At 31.7% G+C, this 14,326-nt stretch overlaps 2 protein-coding genes across 3 annotated transcripts; both read right to left on the bottom strand.

The window, feature by feature from the left end:
• Positions 1–6,967: 6,967 nt before the first annotated feature.
• On the bottom strand, positions 6,968–10,550 carry LOC133695156 (uncharacterized). 2 transcript variants are annotated; one of them, XR_009842384.1, is made up of 3 exons: positions 9,268–10,550; positions 7,952–8,085; positions 6,968–7,387 (listed from the first exon to the last, which is right to left on the bottom strand). XR_009842384.1 is itself a non-coding variant. In XM_062117002.1 (2 exons), the coding sequence occupies exons 1-2, from the start codon at positions 10,440–10,442 to the stop codon at positions 7,381–7,383; spliced, it is 1,182 nt and encodes a 393-aa protein (XP_061972986.1). In that variant the 5' UTR covers positions 10,443–10,549; the 3' UTR covers positions 6,968–7,380. The 2 variants fall into 2 exon arrangements, 1 of the variants encoding a protein (XP_061972986.1); XM_062117002.1 differs by lacking the exon at positions 7,952–8,085 and having other exon boundaries at positions 9,268–10,549.
• A 1,773-nt stretch (positions 10,551–12,323) lies between these two features.
• Positions 12,324–13,497, bottom strand: LOC133694224 (protein EXORDIUM-like 2). Its single transcript, XM_062115688.1, has one exon. The coding sequence runs from the start codon at positions 13,418–13,420 to the stop codon at positions 12,506–12,508; it is 915 nt and encodes a 304-aa protein (XP_061971672.1). The 5' UTR covers positions 13,421–13,497; the 3' UTR covers positions 12,324–12,505.
• Positions 13,498–14,326: the final 829 nt, after the last annotated feature.

The following is a 14,326-nucleotide window of genomic DNA, read 5'->3' as shown; positions in this document are numbered from 1 at the left end:
ACCTACCCTCTTTCGAATTCATGCACCATCACCTCCTCCTACCCCCGAGCCCCAGGTCCCAGCATGGAAAAACCCCCATTCACCAATTTACACGTGTCCATCTCCATGATAAGCTACCTGGCATATTCTTTCAAATATTTTCTTGGTGACGACTGAAAAGTGGGAGGAAAAAAAAAAAAAAAAAACTCAACTTTTGAAATTTAGCTGACAGCCAGGAGTGATTATCAGTGGATGGAGCTGAAGCTCAATAAGCCCGTGTTCCGTGGTTGGTCGCAGTTTCAGAAGTTTTAAGGGATTACGTAAGTCGGCTTCAAGACGTTCGTTGAAGTCACACGCATGTGCAATCTAATTATTATACGATAAGACTAAAATATTATAGTGTTTTTGCCCGCGTTCTCTTTGCCGTTTGGATAAAAAAAATAATGACCATCAACATCTTTTGTAGGTTGAAGATTTTTTTTTATTGTGAATAAAAAATATTAACTTGGTTATTTAATTAAATAAATTGAAAATTAAATATACAAATAAAAATTTAATTAAGAAGATAAAAAATAAATATATATTAAATTTAGTATGAGATATTAACGCAATTATAAGATTTAATTGAGAAGATAAAAGATAAATATATATTAAAATATTTGATCTCGTGTCGTTGAGAGCTATTCATATTTTTTTAAATTTCATTACATGTTAGTATTTTTTTTATAAAAAAATTAATAATTTAAACACTATCAGAATAAAATAATTTGCTTGAATAATCCTTCTTTTTCTTATTAATATATTTTTATCAATAAAAAATATAGCTTTTCTTAGTAATATACTTCATTTAATAAATACTCATGAGACTCTAAAAGGATACATAATAACAATAAAAATATATATTTTTAATTAAAATCTCTTTATACTATTAATGTGATTGTTTTTGGTAATTTATTTATTAGAATATTTATTTTTTGAAGCAAAAAATTATGAGAATCATAAAAGCAAACTTTTTAAAAAATTAATGGTTTTATTAATATGAAGTGAAAGTATTAAAAATATAAGAATAACACACAAAAAAAAAAATTTAGCATGCTTTTTATGTAATCATGCGACTATAAAGTAGATTTACTTAGAAAAAACAAAAGTCAAAATTTAAGAAAAATATCAATAAAAATCACAAATTACTATAAAAAAAAACTGCTCAATATTTTTTTTATCAAAAAAGTATAATTTTATTCTTAAAAATGATATTCCTTAGATATTTCAAAGTTATTCATTTCATGTTATTTCTGTGTAGCATGTTTAATAATTTTATAAAAACAAATGATATGATGTCATAAAAATTAAATATAAATGGAGTAATATTTAATAAAATGATATTTTTAATATATTTTCATGTTATTTATTTGAATGAAATTTAATTAAATATTTTTTTAAAAAAGCATAATGAGTTGAATAAATAGAGGCCAATGTGGCTGGGCATGTGTAGCCTTAAAGGAAAAAAAGGCCACACGCAGGGGCTTGTACACTTGGCATTTTCTTTGTTTTTTTTTTAGTAAAAAGGGCAAACAACTTTTCATACAAAAAAATATAGGCGATGCGTCATCTATCTTTGCTAGTTATTGATCACTAGAGAGGTGGTCAAAAATTCAAGTTAGAATTTATTTGACCTAAAAATTTATTTTAAAGCTATTTTAATCTAAAAATACCTAATGAACATTCTTCTCATGCCAATAAACCAATCTTTCAACTAAAAACATCTCAAAATAAGTTAAAAACACAAAACTAAACTAGGAAAAATCACCTCTCAACCTCAATCTACTTTCTCAAGTAAGATGAAGGGGAAAATACATCAATGAAGCTTCCTTATCAAATGAAACTCGTTGATAACAAGATTGGACTATGACCAACCAATTACTTTCCCTTTTTTTCATTATTTTATAACAAGTATCTCTCTTATCTTTCAAACTTTGTGACTGAAAATGAACAAAATAAACATTTAGACCAAAATAAAAATTGTAAAACCTTTGAGATTAGCCATGTATTTTTTTAGTGTTTTATATTGTGGTCTTCTTGTTTCATTTTGTCTTTCTACTACAATTTAAAATTTTATCTCATGAAATTATGTCACAATACGATTACATATAAAAAAAAAGTATGAAGACAAAATTAATAAAAATAAAGGACAAAAATAAAAAGAAAAAAAAATATAGTAGCTTCACTATTCATATGAACAATGAAACACTTCTCTCATACCACAATTCTTTTAATTGACTCGTTAATTGTGTGATGTCTATATAAGGCATTTGCATTTTGCATTGAAGAGTGTCTTTTTTTCTTTTGGATATTAAACTTTATTCTTTTTCAATTTTATTTTTTTATGTGATGTTAGTGATATTTAATATGTTGAGATTTTCTTATCTTAGCACGTTTATGGAAATTCAAGATTTTTTTATAGAATTTCAAATTTAAATTGGAGGTCAATTTAATATAACAAACAATTAAACAAAGAAAATATAACAATGCCTTCTTATTTTCAAGCAAAAAACTTCATTTCCATCCAAAAAGTCTTCATTTATGCATTTATGGTCCCTTTAGTTTTAGTCATTTAAACTTAGGCTATAAATTTTATTTCTTTCAAGTTTCAGTTCTTGAGTTCTAAGAGAGAAGAGATAATGTCATTGGAAAACAGGGGATAAAAAAGAATGTGGTTTGTTGGCCGTATTATGACCATATAAAAAGTTGATTTTGATATTAATAGGTTTATCATGGTGAGAGGTGTCGTGATGTGCATGATGTCGAATGACAGAGCAACCTCCTAGATTGAAGGGTGTTTAGGTTAATCATAAAATTATAATTAAAAGGGAGTAGCCACCTAGTATCATGACCACTAGAAAACCTATGGTCTATGAGAGTTAAGGGGACTAGTTGTGTAGGGAAAAGACATATCACCCCTAGTGCATCTTACCTATAGTAAATTGCATCATTAACTGATTGTTGATCTAGGACACGTTCTATTTGTTGGTCTTATCTAAAGTTCAAGGTACATCTCATTTCGTGAGGAGGTTTCTATCTTATTAGGTTAAATACTAACCATTCTAAAGCTTAATTTGTAGAAATGCATTTATTTACTATTTTGTATCTTTAATACATAAAGGTATACTTTACAGTGTAATTTTATACTCCTAAATATTAAAGTCTATAACTAAATCCTAATACTTCAAATATTAATTAAATAAATTAATTGTTGTGGGATTTTTGGTATTTTGCCAAATTCTAATGAATAATTATAAATTGGCTACGATATCCATTTTGCATGATAAAAAATGATTTTGTTTTTTAGAAAATATGCATGAAAAACCTTTAGAATTTTGTCGTATGCAAGAAAAAAACATATTTTTTTTGTGTTTTTGAAATGAGGAAATCTTTTTTGAATTTTTTAGATTTTTCAAAATTTTAGAAAAATTCGAGTATTTTTAATATCGGGTTTGTATTTTACAATGTAGGTCTGCAACCCAATATTAAATGAAACTCTTGAAAAAAGTAATTTTATTTTATTTTTTTTGAAATTGTTTTGAGAAAAATCAAGTATTCTTAATATCGGGCCCATATCTTACAATATAAGTTCACAATCTGATATGAGGTAAAAACTATAGGAAAAACATGCGAGGAACTCACAAATGAATTCAAAATGGTCCCTTAGTTTTTGTAAAAATGTTTTTAAAAATTTTAAGGGTTTGTTTGGCTAGAGACACAAATATAGACAAAATTAAGGCTAAAGGGAAAAGACTTAAGATATATTTGCCAAACATGTCCTTAGCCTAAAATCAAAGGCAAGGAGCCAAACAAAACCTTATTTCTTAAGGAAAACCAGGGCAGACCATACACACCTTTACGTCTATATTGAGCTTTGGTCCAACCACATGGTCTGGGCTTATTGGGCGTAAGTCTCCAACATCCCCTCTACAACCCCATTTTAATGAAATTGAAAGTTTATATCCTAATTCTTCCATAAAAGTCTCCAACATCTTCTTCCTGATGGGCTAATCGAGTTGACACCTTTAAGTAAATAAATGTGGAGCTACAAACCTCTAAATGGATCATGGATAGATCCAAACAAAAGGGTTGCATCTCCTTTACCAATTTCAGGTGGTCTTCGAAGACATTCATATCGGAGTTTATCCGACGAAGCCTCAAAAGTGGCCAACTCAGTTAGCCTTGACTAAGATACCTATTTGTGCAAAACCACCTAGCTTTTCGTGTGTTCACACTTAAAAAATCCTAAAGAGTTCTTATCAATGGCAATAAATCTTTCATCCAATATTAGAAGGTGAGAAGCACCTGCCTTTGTCTCCAAGAAAGAGAAAACCACCATCCCCAAAAACCATTGAAGGACAAAGGTTCCAACTGTTAACATTTGTCCAAAGCTCTCTCATTTTAATCAAAGGATTGAGATTTGATCAATCTTTGAGGGAATCCATTAAAAAAATAGAAAAACCCTATAAATACCCCTATAAATCAAAGAGAAAAAGGGAGGTAGTGAAAAAAAAATGAAGATATACTTTGTAAAAAAAGACCCTACTGTGAAGGTTCAGAGACCTAACATAAAAGGTCTAGCAAGTTTTCGAAAGAATAGAAAGGGAAAGGGAAAGAAGGAAGGAAAAGAGAAGGGAAGTAACAGCTAATAGGCAGCAAGCTTACAGAAGGTATAACCATGTGAAAACTTATGGGTGGAGTCTATGTGGCATGCCCATTTATATGTTTTTAATGTTTAATGTCATTTTTAATCTTTTTGGCATTATTTTATGTTTTAGCATTTTTATGGATTAATGAATGAAAATATTGTTTTGATTGATTTATCTTGTTTTGAAGTTGTTGTCAATGTTGTTAGGATGTTTAAAAGGTGTTTGTGTGTTTGGTTTTGATGAAAGTGGTAGTTTTAGAATCTGTCAAAGATAGTAGAGGGCATATAATGGTTTTTTGCTAGGTTGGTATTGCATGTTCTTGATTCTTGAGTTTAGTTTGGGTCTGAAGTGTTTAAAGAGTCAGTTTTGCATTGAGTTTTGATATTTTTATTGATTGATAATAAGGTTGTACTTTTGGAAGTTGAAATCTTTTTTCCCAATAAAATTGACAAAGACAATTTTAGAAAAAAATCATTAAAAAATCATTTAGAGAAATACTGTAGCAATTCACAGTATTTTGTGAGGGAAACTACAACGCTTTCCCCATATTATTTAGCTTTATTTTAATTATAATTCTTAACCAACTCAATATTCAAAAAAATAAAATTAACAAAGATAATTTTGGAAAAAATCATAAAAAAATCATGTGGAAAAACATTATAACAATTCACAGTGTTTAAAAAAAAATTACAAAGCTAAATTCTCAATCAGCTTAATATTAAAAAGATAAAATCGACAGAGATAATTTTAGAAAAAAAAATATAACAAAAAAAACAGGGAAAAAAAACCATGTTGGGAACATTGTAGCAATTCACAATATTTTGTGATGAAAGCTACAATACTTCCCCCACATGATTTAGCCTTACTAAATTTTTAACCAGCTAAATATTAAAAAAGTAAAATTAACAAAGATAATTTCAGGAAAAAAACTGCAGCAATTCTTAGTGTTTTAAAGAAAAAAAATTTATAAAGCTAAATTATCAATCAGCTCAAAAAACAAGGAAAAAAACCATGTTGGGAATACTGTAGCAATTCACAGTGTTTTGTGATGAAAGCTATAGTGCTTTCCCACATGATTTAGCCTTACTAAATTTTTAACCAGCTAAATATTAAAAAAGTAAAATTGACAAAGATAATTTTAGAAAAAAAAAAAAAGAAAGCACTGTAGCAATCCACAATAACATGTGAGGAAAGCTACAGTACTTTCCCTATATATTTTAACTTTATGTATAATAGTTTTTTTTTTTTTTGAAATTATTGTTTTTAACTATATGGGATAAATGATAACAAAGTCAAGGTCAATTAAAAAAAAAATCCAACCAAACTTGTAAACCAGAACAACTTGGATTATCCTAGCAAATAGATAAACCATTTTAACCCTAGAAAAAGGCAAAATAAAAAAAATACAAAATTTAATTTTCAATTACATCAATATTAAAAAAAACATAAACAAAAAAATAAAAAAAACTAAAAAAAAATATGAATAAACAATAAATTTTCCATACCGTTTAGCTTATTACTTAATTATGACCACTTATCAACCGTTGCCCTTTTAAACATTTCATATGAAGCCTCTGAAAATTCAAAATTAACATTTGGTATAGCACTCCATCATGACAAAAACATTAGTCCCATCAAATAATGGCGCAAAAATCTATTTTTTTTTGCCCCAAAATAGTTTGATTTTAAAATTTGATTTTATGAAAAGTTAATATTTTTTTACACTTTCTAATATTTTACTATATTACAAAAATAAATTGAAAAATCACATTAATATTTTTCAAGCTTATCAAAAAAAAATTAAAAACCAAATTTACCAAATAAAAAAGTTAACACGATGTAAAATAAAAAAAATAAAATTTATAAATTATTTTAAATAAAATAAATAATAGCAAATAATTAAATCATATAAATTAAAAACAATAAAAATTATAGAGCCAAATGTAAAAATCAACGAGAGAAAAAAATAAATCACCATTGCCACTATCTAGGAAGAGAGAGAGAACAGGCCGCTAAGTCAATTTTAACCGTATCAAGAAAGGCCACTTCAAACATTGTTCGCGGTATAAAACTCCGCCTAAACACAATGACATGATTGACACACCACCACTAGCCACTTTTTATTTTAAAATTATATTTATATTTAAAATTTTCCCTCACTCAACTTAATTAGTGCTAAAACAAACCAATATAAAAATACAAAGTAAAACCCTAAATCTAGTTTAACAAATTTTGATTTTAAAAATAATTTAGTCTCCAAATTATTTTATGAGAGAAGGAAAAAAAATATCCTTTGAAAATGCTTTAAATTTTTCTTTGATTACAAACCATCACCAAATTTCCTAAAATTATACAACCTTAAGAAAGTTTAGAAATTAGTTTTCAAAAGAATATTTTCCTAGAAACAAATACACCCTACGCCTTGCATGCCATTTGTTCTACATTCATAAGAGCTTCTTTCATCCCTCAGCCACTTGACAGGCAATTATTAAACTACCGTCAAATAAGTTGTAAAACAAACGGATAGATAATTATCCGATACTGCATGTGCTGTCAGTTTAAGAAAATAATAGGAAGAAAAAAGAAAACAGAAATAGCTCAAAGAATTCACAGTAGGAGCACATTTCCACTCTGTTAAACTCATGGTGAAACCCGGTGGAAAAATCACCTCTTGGTTCCGTAGCATATGTTCTTATAGAGCTGATAAAACGCACTACTCCCTGAAAGAAAAAGGAAAAAAGAACCAATCACTAGATTTAAAATGAAAATATATAAATCAACATTGAGCTTTCTTTCGAAAGAATAAGCTACAATTAAGCAGATCATAAGCCAGCTACAGGCATTCAAAATTTCCCAATTGAGTGAGACAATTAAAGACTAGAGAATGCTTTCCAAGTCACAAATGGCAGTGCAATGACCAAAATAAAATAAAACAAAAACAATAACTCTTTTAATCATAAAGGAAACAGTCGTTCCAAATAACAAAACTCCAATCGATTCTGATTCCAAGTTTTGAGTAACATTGGTACCATAATGAGCAACCTAATTAATACAATTGAATGCAATGTGTTTGTTCTAGGTGCATGTGGTGCGACATTCATTGAGCTGCATCGTGCAAGGATAAGTGATTGCCAGCTTGATATATTGATAAACTCGACCTTACGTTGAATGAAGAAAAATGAAATGGCGGTGTTAAGTATATTGGACACCATCTTGAATGAAAAGGAGAATGTTAGACATGCCCTAAGTGAGTTAACAAGCCATAAAGTTCAGGCACCACTTACTGTGTGGTGCTAAATTTGAAGCAACTAATGTCCATGCCTTGCCAATAATCAGTGTTAGGTTTGTAAAATCTTCCATGGCAAGCACAGAGATATCAGCCAAACACTGGGGTCTTTAATGCCCCGCAATGAGGCTGCTGAAATCAGACCACTGGAGCATAAGTATCCTCCACGCAAGTTCTCACAATCAAGAAGTGAAGTGGAATCTATATACTAGGAAAAAGTCTAAAGACATTCAAAGAGGAAAACACCAAAACAACCCAATGGCAATCAAATGCAAGAAACTTAATAATAAGCCAAATTAAAGCCAGCACTTAGTATTTAAGAGATCCTTGGTTCAGACATAAAGACAATTGTATGAAAACTTGTTAGACTCAAATCATGTTTAAAATTGATGACTTCAAATGCATCTTCATTCGAAGGTGTACCTTAGCGCCCATCAAAATCTTATATTTATAAACATTATTTTCCTTGCATGAAATGGCAACATTTTCACATCATCTAATTTCAATGAAAAGCCAGAATTCAAAATATAACATGAATTTTCAATGTAACTCCTAAACCTAGACACAGTATGCAAGCAGTTTCCTAAAAGCTTGCCCTGGAAAAGTTGAATGAAAGATGGAAGGAAAAATCTCACGATAACAAAGAAGACCTTCTGTACTTGAGAAACATATCAAAAGTTCTTGAAGAAGCAAACATGAGGCAAGACAAAATGCTTCCAACTGGAGATCTGTGTGCTTGAAAATTGGACTACGGAAGAGGCAAGTGCTGCTTGCTCTTTAAGACAAGTGAGATGGATGGTTTAATTGGATATGGACAGTGAGACTTCATGCAAGCATCTTATTCAAACCAATATCACATGAAAGAAAACCCAAGTTGAAGCAATCATCCTCCTCTATACTAATACACAAATATTCTGTTAAGAAAAGTAACACTTTGTACAACATGTAAAATCATGGAGAATAAGAATTGGAAGTGTAATGAAAAGGCTACAGACAACTAATTGCAAGTACAACAACTAGTAATCTATGAAAAGAAGAACTATATATTAAGGATAGAGCTATCAATCCTGCCGCTGCAACCTGATAAACAACCACCATGCATAAAAGATAGCCAACTATAAACTCAGCTCATGTGCCAAGCTAAAATCTGCATTGTGCTCTATCTAATTTTCATGTCAATGTCTATTTTCATTTCCACTAATAAATTTAGCAACACCACATTAAGAAAACTCCTAATTCACACCAAAGCAAAACCAAATTAGAATGAAATAACCAATGCATTAATTAGTCATGGACGAGAAAAAAAAAACATACCACTTTATAAGCGACCCAAACAGAAAATGCTGCATGATAGGCACTTTCTCCAAGACTTCTGCTCTATACATCTTAAGCAACCCACTATTCACCTTCTTCCAGTTAGGCACTCCACTGATATCATCCAACAAAGGCGAGTGCTCAGCAAACAAACCTTTCTTAACCTTCTTAATCAATAGAATGCACGAAAGATACATATACTCATTTGAAAAGTTCTCCAAAATATCCTCATTGTGAATAGACTTAGGCTTCATATACTTATGATCAATCAACTGTGATGATCCAAATATAAACGGCAAGAAATGATAATCATCCAACCCCCAAACACCGTGCGACCCTGCAGGCTCTAGATTATAAACTGATTGCAGTTTCCTCATTAACTCAATATACTTAACAAAAACCCTAGAAACTACAGCTTGATAATCAACTTCCTCTATAATCCCCATTCTTGCCAAACAATAAAGCCATGCGGCGAAATTAGTTTCATGTCCTGTACCGTAATCAATCCGGCTGGAATTACCAAAACTATCAGTAAAATAAGGAACAATCTCGACCATTGAAGACTTTAAATTATCAGGTAAAAATTGAAGCATTAAATTCTCACTATTTTCTACCAAACGGTTATGCCAGGTACGGTAAGAGATGTTACCGTATCGGGAAGATTGTTGAACCGGAGGTATTTCTTCGATCCAATGAACAAGGCCTTCAATAACGGACACAATTTTTTTCAGAGTAGTGGATTCATGACAGGAATCGGAGATTTTGTGGGCGCGTATGGATTCTGAGAGAGCGACGACGAAGCCGAGGAAGTTTTTAGAGGAATCGGAGTTGATGAATCTACGAATGTCATCAGGGGATTGGATTTTTTTGGAGGGCGATTGGAAGGTGTGAGGAAGGGAAATGGTGGGGACTTTTTGGGATTGCGGGACTGGAGCGAGGATTATGGCTTGAGAATTTGTATTTGGTGGGAGATTTATTGCCGGAGAACGGATAGGGCGGTAGATTGGGGGAGGGGAGATTTCGGACCATTGGGATTGTGTGGGTGGTGGAGGGAAGGAGCATGGGCCTCCGCACTTAACGCAGGTAGGTGATAGTGGAGCTGTGGAGGATTTTGGAGGGTCCTGGTGATTGTGGTTGTGGTTGTGGTTGTGCTCGTGCTCTTGGGGTTCTTCCATTTTGGTGGTTCTTTGGTGAAGAGGAGTTGAGGAGGGGGTGTGGACCGCGGTGCGGGGGTTGCTGAAAGCAATTCAATTGGAGGCTTCTTGACTTGTGCGGAGAATGGAAATGTGAGTTGCTGGGCTACATAATTGGGCCTACCCTGAACTTGACGTCTAGTGGGTTCACATATTGCCACTTAAGGGAAATCCAGCACTACTATTGCTTTCAAGTTGCATTTGGTTAATTTCTTAGGACAAAAAAAATGAATATAGTAATGACAAAAATATGTTTGGTTTAAAAGATATAAAGTAAATTTATTTTTAAAATGATTTTAGATTAAATTTTTATATTCTCAAAACAAAAGTATAGAGAGATAATCTCTCGCTTTATTGTCTCTGTTTCTTTTATTTTAGAATAGAATAGTAATCAAACTCTATCTAAGAATATAAATATATGTTTGCGTGTGTTTTCTAGATAAAAAAAAGATTGGATTCAAAGTTATTAAACTTTGTTTGGTTCATTACCCAGCCCAAAGCTCAAATTACAAATTAAACAAATTAACTTAAGTTGTTTCATATCAATATTATTTTCTTTTTAAAAAGTTAAAACAATAATGTTTTGAAGAATTTTTTAAAATCAACCCGTGTTTTGACTAAATCAACCAGGTCATAGGCTGAATTCTTTTGAAACCCAGTTGGAAGGAGGAGGAAGGGATCAAAATTTGATAGGTGGGCATTGAAGAGGGGATTACATAACATATCAACTCAAAGTGGTAGCCTAGAACTTCTAAAAATGACGACACATAAGAGTCTAGTCAAATAGAAATTGATCTTATTCAAATTTTAATTCATTTCAATTTAAAATTTTAGCTATTTTTCTCATCACATTTCAGTTATTTAAAGAGAATAAAAAAAACTAGATTTATCATATTAAAACATTATGAATTCAAATCTTGTTTATAAAGTTACAAACTACTTTGAAGCAGTCTAGAAATCCTTAAATTCCTTTTCAACCATTTTCTTACAACTTTCAATTTAGTCATTGTAATTATTTCTAGATTTCTAGTCAATTAATAAAAATAGTTTTTGTTTCCAGAAGTTTAGGAAATATTAAAATTTAGTATCAAAACCTTACAAACCATGATAAACAGAACTAGAATAACTTAATTATTGGGAACAAATGCTAGTATAAAAAAGCAATAGGAGAAGCAACAAAGAAATTAACAGGCTTAATAGAGGGTGTTAGAAGAGTTAGTTTTCTTTAATCTATTCTTTTTTTTATTTTATTTTTCATTCAGTCCGAAAAGTCTCATTTTATTTTCACGTCCTAACATGTGTTAAGGGTCATTTTTAATTTTTTTTGCAACAAATTAAATAAGATAAAAAAGTTATCTTATAAGAGTTAAAATACATATCAATTAAGGTTGATCATATAACAAAAACATAAGGAAATATCCTTATAGAATCTCTACCAAATACTCCATTAACTTCAGTAAATGTCCATCATCAGAATGAAATTGAACAGCTAAAAGATTAATAAATCTAGTTAAGGTCGATGAAATTAGATTTTTCTTAATTTAATGGGGATGATCAAGCATGCGGGGTGAATAAAGCCAACCATTTTTTCAATTAACACAACACCAATCCTCGACATAAATTGTTTATGGCAAGCTCCAAATGGAAGTAAAGGCTATGTAGCTTGTTTGTAGAAGATGAAAGAAACCAGAGCCCTTACTAGTTGGAATGTCCTTGATAAAGGCTCCAAGATGGAGATTGATGTTTAGAATTTCTATTGCTTCTTGATGAAAATATGAAATTTGCTATAAAAATCCATAAATTTCAAATTTAAACAGTCCAAGAGCCCAAAAAAAAAAAGGGCATTTGGATTTGGTCAAAAAATCACAAAAAAAACCTTTTATTAAGAGATAAAATAATCTTCAAACATTATTATAAAGCAAAAGAGAACCTTCAAACCTAGAAGCAACTATTTACTTTTCTCTTTTAATAATTAACCACTCCACACACACACACACACACACACACACACACAAACTTGTTAAAATTGCTACTCAAAATTCTGCTCAAACGAGGGTTTTACAGGTGGACGTTGTTGGATCCCACATTGCTGGGAGCAAGTACTTGCGCCCATTGATACCAAAAGCATTATAGCTTGCTCCTGTCGTTTTGTCCACCAAAACCTTCCCTGGATATCCCGGGTAAGCCCCCTTACCGAAAATACCAGTGCACGCGCTCACAGCCTCTAGAGGTGCGTTAGCTGGCCCTTGGAAATACCCGTTATTAAACGGATTCGTTACTGTTCCCGCTAAAACCGTGGCCAAATTAACGATCATGCCGTCAATTCCTACGTCACCGTTAGGAGCCACCAGCGGTGGACCTTGTGGCCCGTAAATTGGCGGGTGGAAAGGCCACGCACATTGACCTGGACACTGAGTCGCGGAGTTACCGACCCACGCATAGGCAAATTTACCCACCTTGTCCTGCCCAGACCCATGGGTCCCACACTTGCTCATGCAAAACCCATCGATCGCCACGTCAGCAGAGGTAAGTATAAGGTTGATTGAATTCTTGCCGTGGCCAGCTTTTGACACTAAAGTAACAATCTGTGGGGTCTTTAGCAACTTTCCAAGAGAGTATTTTTCTTCAAGGACTTGTTTACCTACGACTACAGTGCGTGGGCCTCCCCTGAACCTCCCAGTAGTTCGCCACCACGTTGAGACTGAAGGTGCCGGGGGCTTCATGGAATTAAGAGAGTGGAGAAAGTCAACAATTATGGAGCGCTGGGCTGGTGAGAACTTGCCATACCAGACGATGTTTACTGTGATGTTGCCTTTGAGAAGCGGGCCGTTGTGGTACTTGAGGACAAGAGGTTGTTCTTGAACTAAAGCAAGCTGTCTTGCTGTGGCTACGGCAGGAACAAGTGAAGAGAAGAGCGCAAGCAGTGAAGTGAAAATGACGAGATGGGAAATGGAAGCCATGGAGTTTTCTGTATCGTATGCTTAATTTTGGTAAGGGAATGCCTTGGAGTGAAGAGAGAGATGGGGGGCGGAAGGCATTTATAGTGGGTGAGGAAAGTGGGATGGGCGATACAGCTGGAAGAGGAAGGAGCATAAATCTAATTTAATGGTGACGCGTGGGATTGACTTGTTGGCTGTCAAAGACGCAGCAGAACCGCTGGGGACTTGGCTAATGGTATAAGTGTAGTCAGGCAGGGACCTGGGAAGGAGCTGACTTTTGAGTTTTGATCTGATCAAATAGTTAATGCTGAGCAGTTCCTGTAAGCAATGTCTGGCCACTTTCTAGAGCGTGTGTGTTTTTGGTCGGATCGTATTTTTTAGATTTATTTTTGTTTTAAATTAATATTTTTAATTTGTTTTAATAGTTTTGATGTGTTAAAGTAAAATAATAATAATTTTATTTTGATATATTTTTAAATAATAATAAAAATATTATTTTCATGTAAAATTTACTTTAAAAAGCTATTTATACTACACTCTCAAACAATATACTCTAGAGTTTTTTTGTATTCTTTTTTTTAATAATGGAGTAATTTGTGGTATTTTAAGATTATTAACAACATTTTAAGAATTTTTTTAATTGAATTTAATTAAGAAATTTCAATGAAATCAAATATCTAAAACAATTTTAAATGTTAAGAATTGTATTTAAAATGAAATTTAATTTCTAAAATGATGCAAAAATAAATAAGAAACTAATTCATATGAATTAAAAATTAAAACTAACCTTTTCAAAATATTTATTTACCTGTCTTTTTTAAATACGTGGTGATAATAATATAGAAAAAAAAGCGTAAACTAAACTTATTTCTCTCTTAATACATGAGGGGGAGCCTAGCCCTAGGGGATAGGCATTGACACATCAGG

This window comes from Populus nigra, chromosome 5 (genome assembly GCF_951802175.1).
Source record: "Populus nigra chromosome 5, ddPopNigr1.1, whole genome shotgun sequence".
NCBI lineage: Eukaryota > Viridiplantae > Streptophyta > Magnoliopsida > Malpighiales > Salicaceae > Populus > Populus nigra.
This window is presented reverse-complemented; position numbering and strand designations above follow the sequence as displayed.

Coding starts and splice junctions, on each gene's coding strand:
- LOC133695156 (XM_062117002.1), bottom strand. CDS start 10,442: ATGGAAGAACCCCAAGAGCACGAGCACAACCACAACCACAACCACAAT.
- LOC133694224 (XM_062115688.1), bottom strand. CDS start 13,420: ATGGCTTCCATTTCCCATCTCGTCATTTTCACTTCACTGCTTGCGCTC.